The sequence below is a fragment of the Loxodonta africana genome, chromosome 9 (genome assembly GCF_030014295.1).
Source record: "Loxodonta africana isolate mLoxAfr1 chromosome 9, mLoxAfr1.hap2, whole genome shotgun sequence".
NCBI lineage: Eukaryota > Metazoa > Chordata > Mammalia > Proboscidea > Elephantidae > Loxodonta > Loxodonta africana.
Window position 1 is genome coordinate 44,918,050 of NC_087350.1, and position 17,886 is coordinate 44,935,935.

Here is a 17,886-nt window from a genome sequence, read left to right on the forward strand (position 1 = left end):
GCCTGCTCCCTCCTTCCAGTCTCTCCTTTCGTGACCTTTTTGCCAGTTTCTAACCCTCTCTACCCTCCCATCTCCCCTCCAGACAGGAGATGCCAACATAGTCTCAAGTGTCCACCTGATACAAGTAGCTCACTCTTCATCAGCATCTCTCTCCAACCCATTGTCCAGTCCCTTCCATGTCTGATGAGTTGTCTTCGGGAATGGTTCCTGTCCTGTGCCAACAGAAGGTTTGGGGACCATGACCGCCGGGATTCCTCTAGTCTCAGTCAGACTATTAAGTATGGTCTTTCTATGAGAATTTGGGGTCTGCATCCCACTGTTCTCCTGCTCCCTCAGGGGTTCTCTGTTGTGCTCCCTGTCAGGGCAGTCATCAGTTGTGGCCAGGCACCATCTAGTTTTTCTGGTCTCAGGATGATGTAAGTCTCTAGTTCATGTGGCACTTTCTGTCACTTGGGCTCATAGTTATCATGTGACCTTGGTGTTCTTCATTCTCCTTTGATCCAGGTGGGTTGAGACCAATTGATGCATCTTAGATGGCTGCTTGTTAGCGTTTAAGACCCCAGACGCCACACTTCAAAGTGGGATGCAGAATGTTTTCATAATAGAATTTATTTTGCCAATTGACTTAGGAGTCCCCTTAAGCCATAGTCCCCAACCCCCCCGCCCTTGCTCCGCTGACCTTCGAAGCATTCAGTTTATCTCGGAAATTTCTTTGCTTTTGGTCCAGTCCATTTGAGCTGACCTTCCCTGTATTGAATATTGTCCTTCCCTTCACCTAAAGTAGTTCTTATCTACTGACTAATCAGTAAATAACCCTCTCCCACCCTCCCTCCCTCAAAAGAATATGTTCTTCCCAGTATTGTGGGTTTTAATTGCGTAATGACCACTGGCCAAGGTGAGACAATCTGCCTGGGGGAACCTTTCCCACAACCAACAGTGCATGGAACTCGGGCCCTGAGTAATACATTTTTTTGGTACAATTTTGCTGGAACGGATGCTCGCAGGGCTGAATTCAAGAAAAGACTGGTGCAGAGTTAGAATATTCTTCATCAGGGACTCAGGTGTGCACAGTGATGGCCCACCTGCACAGAAGTGAGTTAAGGTAATAGCACAAGTTGACATGTTGTGGGTCTTTAAAGGCTCAAAATATAGCATATACAAATTATAGACCAATTATTCTCATGAATATAGACTCAAAAAGCTGACCCAAAAATACCAGTAAATCAATCCAATGATATATAAAACTGAAGGATAATACATATGACCAAATGAGGTTTATTCTAGGAATGCAAGGCTGGTTTAACATCTGAAAATCAATCAATGTGATTTGTTGTATTAAAATAAAAAAGGAGAGAAATCATATGATGACCTCTATGGTTTTTTTTTTTTATGGTTGCAGAAAAAGCATCTGAAAAAATTCAACACCACTCAAGGTAAAAACTCTTGGCAAACTAGAAGTATAAGTAACTTCCTTACCTGAAAAAAGGGATGTAAACAAACAGCAAACATAATTAATAAAAAAAAAATTAATGGTGAATTATTGAAAGCATTCCTTTTGAGACTGGAAACAAGACAAGGATGCTCACTCTCACCACTTCTAATCAACATCGTACTAGAGGCCTTGGCAACAGCAGTAAGGCAATAAAAAGAAGCAAATGGTATAAGGATTGAAAAGGAAAAAACAAAACATTTTTATAGATGATACAATGTGAACCTGGAAAATCCAAAAGAATCTAAAAACTATTAGAATTAATAAGTGAATTTAGCAGGGTCACTGAAATCAAGATCAATATACAAAAACATTATATTTCTATAACCAGGAACAGAGAAATTAAAATGAAATAAAAATACCCTTTTCAATAATAGCAAAACATCAAAAACCCAGGAATAAATGGGACAAAAGATGTGCAAGACCGCTATACTGAAAACTACCAAAATTATTGAGAGGAAATCAAAGCACTAAACAAATGAAGGGATATATTATGTTCATGGATTGGAAGATTCAATACTGATCAGTTGTTAATTCTCAAATTGATCTACAGATTAAATGCAATCCCAGTTAAAACTTCAGCCAGTTTAAAACTGTGTGTGTGTGTGGTGGGCGGTGGGGGAGTTGCGGGGGGAAAATGAGGGTTTGAGGGATTGGTAAACTGATTCTAAAATTTATATGGAAATGCAAATGGCTGAGAATAGCCAAGGCAATCTTGAGGAAAAACAAATCTGAAGGACTTACACTACCAATTATCACCTGTACCCCTTGGCATCAAGTCCATTCCAACTCATAGCAATCCTATAGGACAGAGTAGAAATGCCCCACAGGGTTTCCAAGGAGCGGCTGGTGAATTTGAACTGCCGACCTTTTGGTTAGCAGTCAAAGCTCTTAACTACTACGCCACCAGAGTTTCTACCAATTAGTAAGACTTACAATAAAGGTACAGTAATTAGTGTTGAATTGGTACAAGAATAGACAAACACAATAATAAAACGGAAATGTAGCACATAACATACTTGAGTGCATGGTAGCTTTTAAAAATTATTAAAAAGTCTGTAATATTAAATAGGTTAAATATATTAAAACAGATTTAATCTGTTTTGTTAAAATAGATTTAACACATTTTATTGAAATTTGAATCAAACAGCTGGAACCCTCAATCCCAACTTAACACAATTTGGCAACCATGGCTATGAGTCGACTTGATGGCAATGGATTTGTTTGTTTTTTGGTTTTTAGTGTGACCCAATCTAGAGGAAGAGAAACTGCGATCAGGAGAAGTGACCTGTTAGTTGCCCAAGTTGGAAATAAAGCCAGGTCGCTGGACATCCTAGTTGATCGTTCTCTCCCGTTGACTAAAGAGGAGGCAGGGTTGGGAAATAACCTTTCGAACATACACTCCAACAGGTGACCTTGTGGAATGACATCATTCCTGAGAACAAAACCATTATCCCCCTCCTGTCATCACCTGGAGTCCTGGTGGCACAGTGATTAAGAGTTTGGCTGCTACGAAAAGGTTAGCAGTTCGAATTCACCTATTGCTCCTTGGAAACCCTATGGGGCAGTTCTACTCTGTCCTACAGGGGTGCTATTAGTTGGAATCGACTCAATGGCAACGGGTTTGATATTTTTTTGGTTTTGGTCATCACCCAGTGACTGCACCCAGTGATTGGCATGTACATGGATTTCTGAGACTTGGAGTGAACTTGATAGAGTGGCTGGCAGTGAGTGATGGTGGGGTCAGTTGGAGAGCCCAGGTCCCTGCTTGGGGGCCAAGACACCTGCTTCTCAGGGAAGTCAAGATTAGAGAAACTGCCACAAGAGGAGGAGACCTAAAGAATCTCAGACTCCTTTATAATGCGCTTCAAATAGGGTTTCCTTAAATGTTATCTTGTGAGCTGGTAATGAGCAGCCTTGATCCATTCAATCACTGGCCAAAGTTATCACCTACATACCTGTCACCCACAGCATCCATGTGTGGGGTCCTGACTTCTTCCAGAGTTGCCAGTCCTTGGAGGCTGTTCTGCCATGACTTGGGTCATGGCATCCTGAGAAGACCAGGATTGCCCAGGAGAAGGTGGAGGGTCAGTGCTGAGCCTGACATCTTTCCAAACTGCAGCTACCCTGGGGCTCATAGTGGAGCAGAAAAAGCCACCGGAGCAATCAGAAGCCTTGGACACAATTATTACTGTTAGCTGCCATTGTTCTGAGTGCTCATTACGAGCTAGGTGTCAAGTGCCTTACATACACATCAGCCCCATGGTCAGGCAGTAGTAGTCGTGTCCATATTGTAGATGATGAAACCAAGGCACAGAGAGTTAAATAACTTGCCTTATGTCACACAAATGTTGAGTGGTGGAGAGAAGATTCAAACCCAAGTTTGAGCTTGCAAACATTTACACCCTACACTCTTAGGTGGGCTGAATCCCTTGGGCAGCTCCAGAACCAAGACAGGTATACCTTGTACATGAGCCTGTTTCCACCCATGGGAGTGACTAAGAGGTCAAGTGTTGCAGTCAGTCTGAGGTTTGAGCCCTGGCTCTGTCACCTACATATCCGTGGTATGTCTCTGGCAAGATCTACTTAAACCTCTAAAATGGGATAATAGCATTTCCTCAACAGAAAATGAGATAATGCATTCACAGGGCCCGGCTCATGGTTGGTGCTCAACACTAACTTCTAGGACCGTTTCCCCATATCATCTACCTCACTTGGTGGCGACTGCAAAGCATCTCCCCTACTAGACTTCGACCTCCCTGTGGGCAGTTGTCATGCTTTGTCCTGAAGCCCCAGACGGACATAGAACTTGGCACAGAAGTGGCCCCTATATACTTGTGTGATTATGGGCAGGCCACTCAGCCTGACTCTGGGCTCTTATCTGTAAAATGGGAGGACTAGTTATGTCACCTCCCAGGGTATGAAGATCATCAGAGATGCCCAGAAAGGGCCTTAACTCCCTTGGTAGATCCTATGAAAAGACCATCAAGACAAAGGACAGCAAAGATTACCATCATTTCAAACTTGATGAGGGCTTCTTTTCATTTCCCCTTCCACCCCCCTCAAGACACAGACCTGGGGCCAGGAGGCCCTGTGGAATTGAGTGTCAAGACACTTTCTGGCCATTAATCTCTAAGAGTCTATCAGGACCATTTGCATTAGCCCATCTTAAAAAACCCCAGCTGGTCCCCCGTGGACCAGAAGTGGAGCTTGGGAAATGGCACCACTGTAGCCACCTGGAAGCTGAAGCCCCATGGTGTCTGAACAGCTTCTTGGACCAGGCTCTGCAATGTGCCAATTGTGCCTCAGTCAACCCTGCTGTGGGGATGTCAGTCAACCTGGATGGTCGCCACTTGAGAGGGACACTGAGAAACAGTGCCTCCTACCTGATGTGAAGGCCAGGGGTATTGGTCAAGATACCTTGGCTAGAGAACTCCCCAACCCCAGCCCAAACTCTTAGCTGGGGTTAGGGAGAGCCCAGCTGGGTCCTTGCTGAGTGCTGAACTTGGGTGGCTGGCAGAGGCCAAGTGTGCTGTGTGCCATGGTGGTGGTGGGGGGCAGGGCAAGAATTCTAAAGACAGCACTCGCCCTGCGCGCCCCCGCCCCCCCACTCCTAACACATAGACTGGCCTCTCAGTGATGACCATGCAGCTTTCTTAATGGAACAAATCGCTGAACTTGGTACATTTCAAGCACTTTAGCCTTCTAGGACACCAGACTGCTGATGAAAAGCCATCTTCCGCGGGCGCCATCTTAATGAGGCCAAATTTCATATGCTTGCAAACTTTCCCCCTGCCTCCTGCTGTACTGCACCCCGCACCCACCCCTCAATAAAAGGTTGCATCAGAGCAAGAGAGAGAGATATTTCCATAATTTATAGTATGGGCATTTCACTGGGGACAAGAGCTAATCTGTACTTACCGATACATTTAAGAAAATGCATCCTCCCGCAAGCCTGCGCCATTTATGACTCTTGGCACAAACCGCAATGCTCAGTCTTCAATTAAGGGACACCTTAGGGTTCATTATCACACAATCGCTCCCTGTGAACCATGCCAAATGCTGTTTTGGCACAGAGCTTGGAAGATGAATTAGAAGGAAGTCTTCTCTGTAATGCCCTCTCCCTAATTCCCATTACCATCATCAGCGTTTATGCCCTTCTCTGGCTCGACTCCCTCCCCCTTCTTTCCAAGTGGCTTTTACTATTCAATTTCTCAATGTCAAACGCGATTCTCTAGAGGTGTAGTTAAAGATGCCACATCTCCTTTTTGTCTTCCGGCACTCAACAGGCCTCGGAAGGGCTGCAGATGGGCTGCTCTCCACACCCTTTTTTGGCCTAAAGGAGCCACAGATGCTTTTTTCCCCTTCTCTTAAAGCTTGGGGTAAAAAAAAAGGGACCAGAATTGGAAAGATACACACAAGTATGAGCCAGGAGGGTTCTGAACAGGACAGAAACAAAACTATGCATCTAAATTAAGAGATGACTGAAGTGTACAGGCTAATAGCTAAGGCAGAGCACATTCAGATATTAAAGTGGAGACTGTGCTCAAGCCAGTTGCTTCAACCGATGGCAAAATGGGGGAAAAAAACTTATAGGCTGATCCTTCTCAACTATCTCTCAGGTCTAGGGTCCATACGGAGATAATGTGACCTGAAAATACAGGATCCTCCATGACTTAAACCTATAGGTAAGGACGCCTCTTTTTTTTTTCCCTTAATGAGAACAAAACCAAACTGTCACACTGGCTGCTACTCTCTAACTCTTCCGGCAGTCTGGTGGTGAGAGAAGAAATGTCACCACCACCACCATCCAGCCATTGCCTGAACACTGGGGGCTGGGAGGCAGCAGGGTCACAGGCAGCTGCAGCCAGAGAAACATGAACCAGGCAACTTTGGAAGGAAGCAGCAGCCAAATGCACAAGACCTAGACCAGAAGATGACCACGTTTAGGTCATAATTTCCAGAGCAAGTATGTGTGCCGGAAAGGGGGCGGTAGGGACCGTGGTGGGAAGAGGGGCGCTGTGCTGACTCAGTTACAGGCATGTGTGCTCACGCAGCTGCAGAGCTGAGTACCATCTATTGATATGACCCCCTTAAGTGAATCTTCCAGCTCCACTTGGGATGACAGCGCCTCCGTGCGAGGAAACTCATTACTGACTTCTCGGTGTCACGCCACTTCGAGAGATGCTTAGATGTGTCAGGTAAAGGTCTGACCGTAACCAAGGTTCTCAAGTCTGACTATCGTTATTATACAAAGCCATTACATAAACTTAGCTTAACGAAGTAGCTAAAAGTCTAGGCTGTGTACCATCTAAGTCGGGCTAATGCAGGGCAAGACGATCGGCTAAGAGCTGCAAGAATCCTCTCTCTCTTTCCATTTCAGGTGGCAACGGGTAGGGGCAGAGGAAGGAACAAGCAAAGGGAAAGCAAACAGACTAAAAATACTTCACCCACAAGATGTCTTGTGGACATTTTATTATATAGAGTGTAAAATGAATTGTCAGTCAAATAAAAAGAACACTTTTTTTTTAAACATCATGCATAACATTTTCAAATTGTCTTTTTTAATAGTTAGACATTTCAAGCATTATAAGGAAGATAAGGAGAAAAAACCAGCAACTGTAACTTCAGTACATTTCAAACGGAATGTCCCTCAGGTCAATTAAAAACGCAAGAAAAAATAGCTTCAATTCCGTTTTTTTTCCTTTAAAAATACATGTTATCTGTACAAGATACACTACAGTAAACATTGAAAATCATATTATCCCTTTTATTAAATCAAAATTATTTAATTCATACTGTGGTTAATACTAGATTTATTTATTCATCTAGTTAATCTGACAAATATTAAGAAAATATTTAAAAGAAAAAAGCAAAAAACACCTTGGAATTAAAAAATAGTTACTACATTTTTATACGGTTTAATGTTCCACAGTGTTTGTTAAAAGTTATATCGAATTTCTTTTTAATATTAAAAATAACAGTATTTATATTTCTGAGAGAATAGAGAAAGGTTTTTTGTTTTGTTTTTAAAACAAGCTTGGAGGTCTTAGATACACAACTGCAACGGGTGATGGAGACATGAGAAAAATGTATGCTAAAAACATGAACACATTTTTATATTACCCCTTTAGAACTCTAGAAATTATACAAACCCTATAAAATGCCCCTCCCAGTTCCTGTTGGACAGCAATACAATTATCTGTCTCAATTCAGAATTCACATAATTAATTACAATACGTAATAGTTCAGTTTTTTAAAAAATGCAATAAAACCAGACAGCCAAGATACAAGAAATTAGAAGTAAAACATTAAACGAATTTACACATTTAATTAAATACTGTTTAAAATTTTTTAAAAAGGATTTGTTACATACCACCTAAGACTTCCAAGCCACTTTCTGTTGCAACAGAAAAAAACTGTAAATAAAAAGACACGCAAAAAAATAAAACAAAACAAAACAAAAAAACACCATGTTGAAATGTCACTGCTCTGAGGTACACTCTGGTGCCTGACTTTGTGCAGGTATTGCTCCAAAAAGAATCCCAGAGCTCACACATTTGAAATAACAACAAAATAATGAAACAAAAATTACCAGCGATTTTTAGTAACTAATTTTTCCCGATTTTTAGAAAAATTCTGTTAATCTAAATATAGTGTTTCACAGAACAAAACAAAGGTTCTTCATCAAAAGGTTTGCAAATCTAAAAACCTCTGTTACAAATAGGTTTTCTTTCACAATGATTTCAAGGGGAAAAAACAGCCGCAAGGACATTGTTCTACTGCTCCTGTGGAAAGAAGAGGAAAGAAGAAAGTTAGTCTGTGATGGCAAATTCTCAAGTCCTTGTGTCTGCGGCTTCCGTCGGTGGGAGGTGACAGGTCACCCTCTCTCCCCTCTGGCTCCACAACAGACGCCAACACACACAGACGAGCCAATGTCTAAGCACTTTCCCCGGGGGCTCATGTCACGGGATCTGGACCAGACAAAACCTCTCTTGAGCATGAGGTCCTAGGGCTTCTCTTTCCCTGGGGATACTGGACAAGAAGAGGGGTACGAGTGAGTGATACCTCTCCTCAGTCACTCACTAGCCCTGACACCTGTTCCCATGGGTCTCAAGCACAGACAGTCAATTTGGCGGTGAGATGCCCAACCAGCTTTTGGTCCAGGGCCTGAGGGGACTGGCATGGGAACCTGACCAGCATCAGGTCACCCTGAAGAATGTACCTGAAACATGCCCTTCAGGGGCCTTCTGCTTCCCTAATTTACTATGAACTCCGTCCTGGCCTCTGTGTGGACAGTGGTGGTGGTGGAAGTCCTCTGGGTTTGGGCGTGGGACAGTGAAGACGTGGTGCCCTGTCCCCTGCCCAATCCTCAGAAGGCGTGGGACAGTGAGGACGTGGTGCCCTGTCCCCTGCCCAATCCTCAGAACGCGTGGGCTCACCCTCCCCTTGCCTCTCACTGCTGACCCAGGGCAAGGGCACAGCTGGCCACACCAGCATCTCGAGAATGGATGGCTGGGGGACACCCTCCACAGTCCCTACAAATACCACACAATGCCAGACTTACCCAGAGTCAATTATGCCTGGTGCTCTCACTTCACAGCTGGAAAAACTGAGGCCCAGAGAGAGAAAGAGTACAATCTAGCACTAAGGTTTGGGTCCTTGATTTGAGGGAAGATCAGGCACTTCCTTGAAGAGGCTGCCAAACCAATTCCCCACCCTACGTGGCCAAACTGTTCCTCTCTGGAGCTACGAGGGGGAAGAGAGGCTATAGCAGCTCTGAGCAGACAGTGGCCATGTTAAGCAGCCCTGGGGCCCAGGCTTTCCCTCTGCAGCCCAGTGCTCTTCCCCGGGGTCAGAAAACAGTGAAGGTTTGAGGGAAGGAGGCTAGGGGCTGGTCTGGGAAGTACCAGTAGCGCTGGTGATTGGCTACAGACCTGGCTGTGGGCCTGAGCTTGCCCTAGTGTCTGCCCGTAGAAAGCAACTTGCTGTCTGTAATATTCCGCCCAAGCCATTGTGTAGTCCGGTGGGGAGCTGGCCTGAGGAGCAGCGCTGGCAGCGTGACCTGATTGACAAAGGAAAAAACACGGGTTAGCAGAAGCAGGGATGCAATTGTAGGGGAGGAGAAGGACACTGTGAGTTTGGTGGGTCCCTTCCCAAAGGGTTTTGGACCCCTGGAACAATGCCCGCTGCTCCCTCTGCACAGCTAGAAGGTGGTGGGGAGGTTGATGCTGAGGAGTGCTGGTGTAACGCTGGGCTACCTGGCACAGCAAAAGTGCTGTAACGCATCTGTCACCGGATCCCTGCTACGTCCTTAGGAAACCTGTGCATTAGTCATCTCTCTGTAGAATCACATTTTCTGCACCTGCCTACCTGCCCTCCTCAGCTCCCAGAGCTGGACGACAGAGAAAGGGGAGTTCGTGGCTTGTTTGTGTGTGTGCGTGCACATGTGCAATTCTGCCCTGGGAGAGCTTGAAATAAACAGAGGCCTATGTGGGTCTGGGAATCTGGGGTTGGGAGGCCTGGGGAAGACTGGAATCTGCCCTGTAACGCCCCCACCCCCCATCATGATGACATCTTGCAGCATACCACCTGCCAGGGTGAGTGTTTCTTTGACAACCTTTTGACCTGAGTGCTTCCAACCAGCAAGTAACATCCTTCAGAATCAAAACATATGAACATCTCTTCTAAGAATACCAAATACTCTGGTTCTGGGGGGGGTTTAGTACTAATTTCAAATGATTCATCAGGGTTTTTTTTTTGTAGTTTCCCTGCCTCTCTTTTTTCAAAATTTGTTAGTTTCTGGTACGGCGAAAAAAAAGAAAAAGGGGGCTTACTTAAGAAGAAAAAAAAAAAAACCACAGCCCAGTACCTATTCCAATTGTAGGCTCCCTTCATCATCTCTTTTCTCTTCACCTGCTCTGAAATGGCCACCAAGAGACAGGCAGCAGCAAGACAAAGTCAGAGAACAAGACCCCCAGGTGACCTGAATCCTGCTGCAGCAGTGCCCAATGGGCTTGGAACCAGGTCTACGGGCCACACAGGAATCGTGTGGTTCTGAAAAAGGAACAGCCCGGATAGAGATCTGATTCGTGCGTCTGGGTGCCATGTCCCTTTAGGCCCTTTAGAATCCAGCCTTGGGGACAGCAGAGAGGAGAAGGAGAGGATGGCAAGCTTTGCCAGGGCAGAGACACAGCCCTGTGGTCAGCAACTACACTACGTCTCCCCTGACAGACAGACAGACAGACAGACAGGGAGGAGAGGGAGACAAAGTTAGGTACTGAGATCAAGTCACATGGGGAAAATGCTGGGGGGAAAAAAAAATGACATCTAAGCATCGACACGTAAAGTCTACAGGAAAGAGGGGACTCTGTTACTGGAAACCTGCTTGTTAAGGAGGCCCATCCACTCACTCTGTTTTTTGTAATAGTCTTCCCAGGCCTTGCTGTAGTCAGGCTGGCTGCTCTGCGGCTGGCTCTGCTGGCCTGTGCGAAGAACACAAAAGCAGTCAGGCCTTCCTGGCTTTCTCACAGCCTCAGCCCCCAGTCCGGCTGACTCCAGCCCCTACTCTCTGCACTCACTCCAACTTGCCCGGGGGCCCTGCGACCTGGGAAGAAGGCAGCAGCAGGCTGGCCTCGGGAGAAGGCAACATCTTAACATGCAAGAGGGTCTCCGCCCAGGCCATGGACTATAGGGGGAAGGGTGCAACTAAAATGCTGGCTTGGCTGATGGGAAACAGAAGTTCCCCATAAGGCTGGGGCTGGGCAGACTGGCTGCCCCTCCCAGGGCCATCAGTGGAATAGCCTGGCCTCCTTCAGAGGGAGCCTCATCTGGGAGAACCCTGAGGCCAGAGTGGCTGTTGTTCTGAGGCTCCCTGGATGTGGCCTTCAGATGGAACAAAGAACTCAAAGTGCTCTGAGCACACTCTCACCCTGGCCTTTCTGTTCAAAGACTGAGGGCTTTACCTCTGGACAAGCTGAATTGTAGGACACAGGTAAGGAAACTGTCTGGAGACTGTAATGAGTATGATAGGAAGACAACGCACACACAGTAAACCAAAAACCAAACCCAGTGCCGTTGAGTCGATTCCGAGTGACCCTATGAGACAGAGTAGAACTGCCCCATAGAGATTCCAAGGAGCGCCTGGCGGACTTGAACCGCCGACCCTTTGGTTAGCAGCCATAGCACTTAACCACTACACCACCAGGGTTTCCGTATGCACAGCAGAGGGGATGAAAAGTCATGGCCAGCACCTGTGACCCGGCTCCAAGCCCTTCTGGGGTGGAAGGAGGGGGAAAGGGGACGTGTGGGGGTCCTTCTAGCCCTTTTCTCCATGCATAATTTAGAGCATCCTCTACACTGTGCGGGCTTGGAGCAGTAAAGGTGGGGGTGCACTCGGTGTGGGGGCACCGAGGAGCAGCATGCTGCCCAGAGGCATAAAAGAGGGTGAAAAGATTTGACCAGAGGTACAAGTCAGGACCTTTCTTTCAGCAGAGGGCAGGGCTGGTTTGAGTATCCACCTGCTAAGGCTCACAAAAGGCCCCTTTCAGCGTCTTGTCTTCTATCCGAATGACAGTCGGCAGCAGGCGGACGGAAACATCTCCCAGCCAAGTGTTTTTCCCACTAGTTAATTTACTGAAGATCAAGGCGAACACGGACAAGAGGCCAATCATTACATTTAAATGCATGTGGGGCTGGGGAAAGGAGCAAGGGGGGGGGGGCGCATAAAAAAGGGGAGAACACACCCTCCTCCTCCCACTGCGGCAGGGAAGGAATAGGATGCTAAAAACAGAATGACCTGGTTTCCGGGGAAGGCTAGGAGTGAGGAATCTGGGCAGCAAAAACATTTCCATCAGACATGGAGGGTGTGGGCAAGCAGGATTTTTCTTCCAAACAAGATTTTACTGACTAAAATCAATTTGCAATTCCCAAATCACACAAATAAGCAAGCAAGCAAGCAAACAAAGCCCAACAACACAAAACGAAGGCTGGAAAACAGTGGCAGCTGAACTTGACTGAGCTTTTTTTCACTCATCCTTGCACACCTTTGCCAACTCCTGGCCTGCCTGGGACTGGAGCCAGGCAACAGCTTCTGCCTTATGCCCTTTTTCACCCAGGGGTCCCTACAAAACCAGGCTCCCAGAGGTCAGTTCCCCCTTAATGAGAAGGGCACGTCCTCTCTCTCAGGCCTCAACACAAAGGCACAGACCCCTGATAGCCTAGGGCTTCTCATGTGTCTTCCTTTGCCCTGGCACAACTGGGGCAAATGTGACCTTGACCCTGGTCACCTTGCTTCTCGGGGTGCTCCCTCATACGAGAACAGCGCTGTGAGAGGGCATCCCGTGTGAGCTAAGGAGACATGGGAGCAAAGTGAAGAAAACAATGGAGGAAACAGAACACATCTGGGCTATGGGATAAAGCAAGTACAGTAAAATGTTAATGGTCGAATCTAAGTGGTATGTAGGTGTTCGGGGTAAAATTCTCTCAAATATTCTGGATGTTTGGAAGTTTCACAATAACGTGTTCAGGAAAAAAGAGAAAACTACGACTATATGATTTCAGAACTTAAAGATACTTTAGGAATCAAACCCAAACCCTTCATTCCACAGATGAGAAATCTAGATCCCCAGAGAAGGAAAGAGGCGTGCCTAAGGCTGTAAGCATCGCCTGCAGACTGCCTGTGGCACGTCTGTCCTGCTGTGGAGTTTACTGGGGAGGCCCAGGGTTCCGCGCATAGGCAGCACTCCACTCAAGGATAAAGTGGTAAAACCCTAGAAACTGGGCTCAGACCCTGGCTACTGAAATCAAAATGCTTAGTCCTATAGCCTCTCCCGTTGCCACTGAGGTGATTCCAACTCATAGCGACCCTACTGGGCACAGTAAAACTGCCTCACAGAGTTTCCAAGGAGCACCTGGTGGATCTGAACTGCCGACATTTTGGTTGGCAGCCGTAGCACCTACACACTATGCCACCAGGGTTTCTGCATGCTGTAAACACAGTAACTTGCATACGCGTTCAAGAATGCTTTCCAGACACGAACAGCTTGGGAACTTCAGATGGGTCAAAACAACCTGAGTTTTACTGAGATTAGTGTTTGTTCTGATTTTTTTTGAAGGCTTGGAATGACTCCTGAAGCCAATGTGGGGGTGGGTTTGCACTCACACAAGGACTTCCTCTTTTATACTCAGTATTTCTGGCAAGGCATCGCTCAGCCGAGCTAATTCTCTAATTGTTGGCTTTTTGAACAGTCCAGGAGACAGAATGAGACCCCTTCTGAGAAGGTGTTAAAGAGAAGAGAGGGAGATGGTCACTGGAGATAAGAAGAGGGGAAGAGTAAGGGTGCCTGACAAGCAGGAGGGTGCTGGGGAGAGGAGAATGTGAAGGATAGAGCTCTGGGCGGTGAGACAGGCCTAGCTCGGATCACAAGGAAGCTCAGGCTGGCCCACGGGTCTTATGAACCCATTTGTGAGGAACAAAAATGGCAGACGCCCACTGCTTGGAGAAGAAAAGAGTCGTAGAAGGGAAAGAAAGCTCTGAGAAGGTGGCCTGGAAAAAGCCATAATCTTTCTAGCCTTCCTCGACGCCTGACCACAAACTTCCCCAGTGCAGGGCCTCCTCGTGGCTCTCAGTGACACAATGTAGGTGCTTCTCTACAGTTCTGGGGAGGGGCATCCTGGACCTACCAGACAATAGCCCGAACAAGGGCATTTCAGGTCCATCACTCAAGACTTCCGCAAGCCTCAGCTTTTCTGTAGGGGTGTGCAAGTTGCCACCTCCACCTAAGTCACTTACTTGGGACCTGCTGTGTGGGCTGCTGCCATGCCTGGTAGGTGCTGCCCCACCCCTGGGTCAGGAAGGCCGGTGGACCACTGTGGATGACACAAGAGTCAGTCATTCCAGTCTAGGTCACAACCCCTCCTCTTTCTCACGTGGATCCACCTCTCGCCAGCCCTGCCATCGCTCTCCTTACTGCTTACTCTCTCCCCATACCCCAGCCAACCATGATGATCTCCTTGTCTGCTGGCAACAGCAGTGGCCAGGTGATGACCCTAATCTTGTCTGTCTACCAAATGAGAACAGCATGGCTGGAATAACAGCAGGTGACTTACCTCAGAGGGGTGCTATGGGGGTTTCCGTTCACTTTAGCAGCAATGTTTGGGAAGCACCCTGAACTCCTTGGAGGAAAGGTGCTGTAAGAAGTTAAAAACAACAGGCTGAAATCCCAAACATAAGTAAGACTTTTGAAAAAATCCACCCCTAGCTTGCAAGTGGCGAGCTCCCCTCGGGGATGCTGGTGGTGACTAGAAAACCTCTGCTCTCTGGAAAGGCTCTCACCATCATTGGCCAGACTGGGCCAAGGGACCATTATAACTGAGTCCCCCCCACAACGAGAGTTTCAGGCTTCTGGTTGGCATTCCCTAGAAGTAGCCGGAAAGGGGGAAAGTAGAACCTACTGGAGAAGTGATGAATTCTTCCAGTCAAGACCGATGCAAAAGACTTACTTTTGATGAGGTGCAGCAGGTGGCTGGCTGAAGGGGCTCTGTCCAAAGGCTCCAGGTGCTCCAAGGCTGGCACCCTGTCATGAACACAGAGGGAATTCTCACTTCCTGCTGGCTGCACCTGTGCCCTCTGCCCTCTGATCAGGCCCACCCCAAGGCAAACCACAGCTTTTGGGGAGATAGAGCCCAGTGAAATCAAGATGGCCTATGGCACTCACACTAGCCTTGCTTCCCCACAGGGGATTTTATCTTCCCCTTGAGTGACCAATAACAAAACACGGCCAATACTGGCACCACCACAGTTGCCCTGGCGTGTCAACCTGGGGGTAGGGACCAACCTGCTTGACTCTCCCGTCAATTTAGGCTGGCCCAAGGCTTTCTGTCATTCTACGTCCCCTTTGAGGTGAGCAGTGGCCAATCTGTCCTCCATCAACACTCCCTTTCTTTATCTGCTTTGAGGTGCCTGAAACTAAAGCCAGAGTCAATGAAAGCCGCCTGCAGGCCTGGCTGCCAGGCAATGCCAGCAGGAAGTCCAGGGCAGTGCTGGGGTGAGGCTGCTGCCCCAGCTGCTCATCTAAGCCTTGATGGGACCCGGCTCTGGGGACTGAGCTCTGTGGCCTCCTCCTGCCAGGAAGCTTCCTTCATTGCTTCTGGGCCTGGCCCAGGTATTCCCTGGGCCTCCGACCTTTCCCCTCTGCAAAGTTGTGATGTGAAGACTGAAACGCACAGGAAGAACAAAGTTCTTGGGAAAAACAGGTACCTTGGGCATCCAAAAGAAAATCCAGCTATTGTTAAGCCAGAGGTGGGGAAAGGACCTTGTACGTACACCAACTTTCTCATCTATGAGATGTCTGGCCACCTCGATCTGTTGAGGAACTCCCCTGATGGTGAATATTCGCAGGTTGGGGTCGGTATTTGGAGGGGGGTTCCGCTGAAGCTCCACGTGTGCTCCTGACTGTTGATTTATACTTTTGATATTCTCACCCCCTGTAGGCAGGAAAACACATGACAAAAGAATAAGTGACAATTGTGGCAAACTTAAACGTGCGAAACTCTCCTCCTTTGGCAGTATTTTGCTTCAGAAGATTAAATGGTATTTTCTGCACACCAGCACTAACCTTGAGAGCAGAGAAGTACTTTCTATTTACCTTAAAATGATTCTAACACAAACCATGGCACCTTGTAAAACAAGCTAAGCTGTGAGAACAAAGCCCACGGGGCCACGAATACCATGAGGCACCTGCATAGTTCCATTCCAACTTCCTTTCCAGAAGCACCGAGTTGGTTTGACGCCCAAGCCCCTTCAGAAAGGAGGCCACCTCCAGCACATGGCACATGGATTTGCACACAGTGGTGTTCACTCCATGGAGGTCAGCTTGCAGTTGCTCCCACCCCGCCACGGGCCTCGGCCCAGGCAAAGCCCTCCATCCTGTCAACACAAGAATGGCATTCTGGTGGCCTCTGCAGGACACAATGGAGGCCTTCAGCCACGGTGTGGGCCACCGCACCTCTGCTTTCTCTCCCTCCCTCCCTCCACAGGTCAAACAGACAGCCACAGGCCTTAACAATGCCTTTAATAGCCCATCCTGCCACTTCTCAAGTCCCTGCCTCCTCTGTGGGGGACGGTTCTAGACAGAGGCAACTAGAGGCAGCCAGGGTTGGGGGGTGGGGGGCCACAGAGGCCTGGGTGGAGCAAGGCTAATGAAAATTTAGTTGGGCTCTTTGAAAAACCTGTGAGAGTCCCAGTCTCTTAATGAAATCTGCCTAACAAAAGCGCCACCAAAGTAACAATGGTTTGATTCTTCTTTAGAACTTACAGACCAGCTCCACTCAACTGGGCAGGGGAAGGGGGAAGAAGGCGGAATACAAGGAAAACTTACAGCACAGAATTTTGCAAAACCGGAAGAAGACAATCTGTGGAAAATCTGATATAGAGTAGCAGGAAGCCCCGAAGGATCAAAGTCAAACACCAATGGCTCGCCATGCCACCCCGTCCACCCAAAGTCAACACAAACTTAAAATGACATTCGCCTTTTCATTGTTCATCCACAATCCTTCAAACAGTCCACTTCCCCCTCCCACCCCACCCCACACTGGAGGGGCAAGAGAACAACGTCTTGAGTATGAACAACCTGTCAGGTGAGTAGGTAAAGAGGCGACATCCAGGGTGCACACACCATGCACATTCTTATCCTAGTCCTTCAACCTGCAAGGACAACAGGATTCTACAGGTCTGAACAAGAAAAAAGGATGCCCAGTTCAGAGACCCTTTCTGAAGGCAGTTTGAGCAGCCATTACATTTTAGGATGGAAACCAGAAGACTGGTTGAGAGTGTTCAGACAAAGCTTTATTTAACATTGGCTTGGGTAGTAGTGGGTTGGCATAGCTTAGGAGGGTTTTAAAAGTAAAAACAATACAAACAACAACCAAAACACCCAAAACAAAACGTGTGCTCAGCTTTTTTTTAAAACTATTTCCAGAGTTCAAGAAAAGCACCCCTACCCCTTGAACCTACCAACGTGAAGTCTCCTGCAACGTCATTTTGCCTCCAGATAAGGCACAAGCCCCATTTTGGCAATGTAAATGCGGACCTCACTCAGAGGTTGTAGGATTTTCCTCTTTGTACTGTAAAAAATGTGCAGCTTTGCTCCTGTGCAGGAGGCTTTTTGGGGAGCAGTGGCTAGCAAAGAATAAACACAGACTGTTTCTACCCACACCCAACCAAACAAATCTGCCCAGAGGCCACTTGGTTCCAAGGCACAGATCTGGAGGCCAAAGCACAAAAGGGCGGTGTGTGCGCCTGAGAACCACAGACCCAGACAGTCAAGCCCCCCAGGCCCTCCCCATTAGGCACTTGCACCAGCAGCCCCAGAGCCCCTTTTTCCCCAGGCCTTGGG

General features: G+C 47.4%; 1 protein-coding gene across 4 annotated transcripts in view; it reads right to left on the minus strand.

Moving 5' to 3' along the window:
- Positions 1-6,931: 6,931 nt before the first annotated feature.
- Positions 6,932-17,886, minus strand: part of FUBP3 (far upstream element binding protein 3) — a 59,045-nt gene continuing 48,090 nt past the window's right edge. For 2 of the 4 annotated variants that reach the window (XM_064291325.1, XM_010587559.3), the window contains exons 13-19: positions 15,816-15,976; positions 14,993-15,066; positions 14,600-14,680; positions 14,283-14,359; positions 10,903-10,974; positions 9,427-9,554; positions 6,932-8,277 (exon numbers count right to left, since the gene is read on the minus strand). In XM_064291325.1, coding sequence (XP_064147395.1) covers positions 8,269-8,277; positions 9,427-9,554; positions 10,903-10,974; positions 14,283-14,359; positions 14,600-14,680; positions 14,993-15,066; positions 15,816-15,976 — 602 coding nt within the window. In that variant the 3' untranslated portion in view covers positions 6,932-8,268. The remainder of the gene's footprint in view (positions 8,278-9,426; positions 9,555-10,902; positions 10,975-14,282; positions 14,360-14,599; positions 14,681-14,992; positions 15,067-15,815; positions 15,977-17,886) is intronic. The other 2 variants (XM_064291326.1, XM_064291327.1) reach the window with 2 other exon arrangements.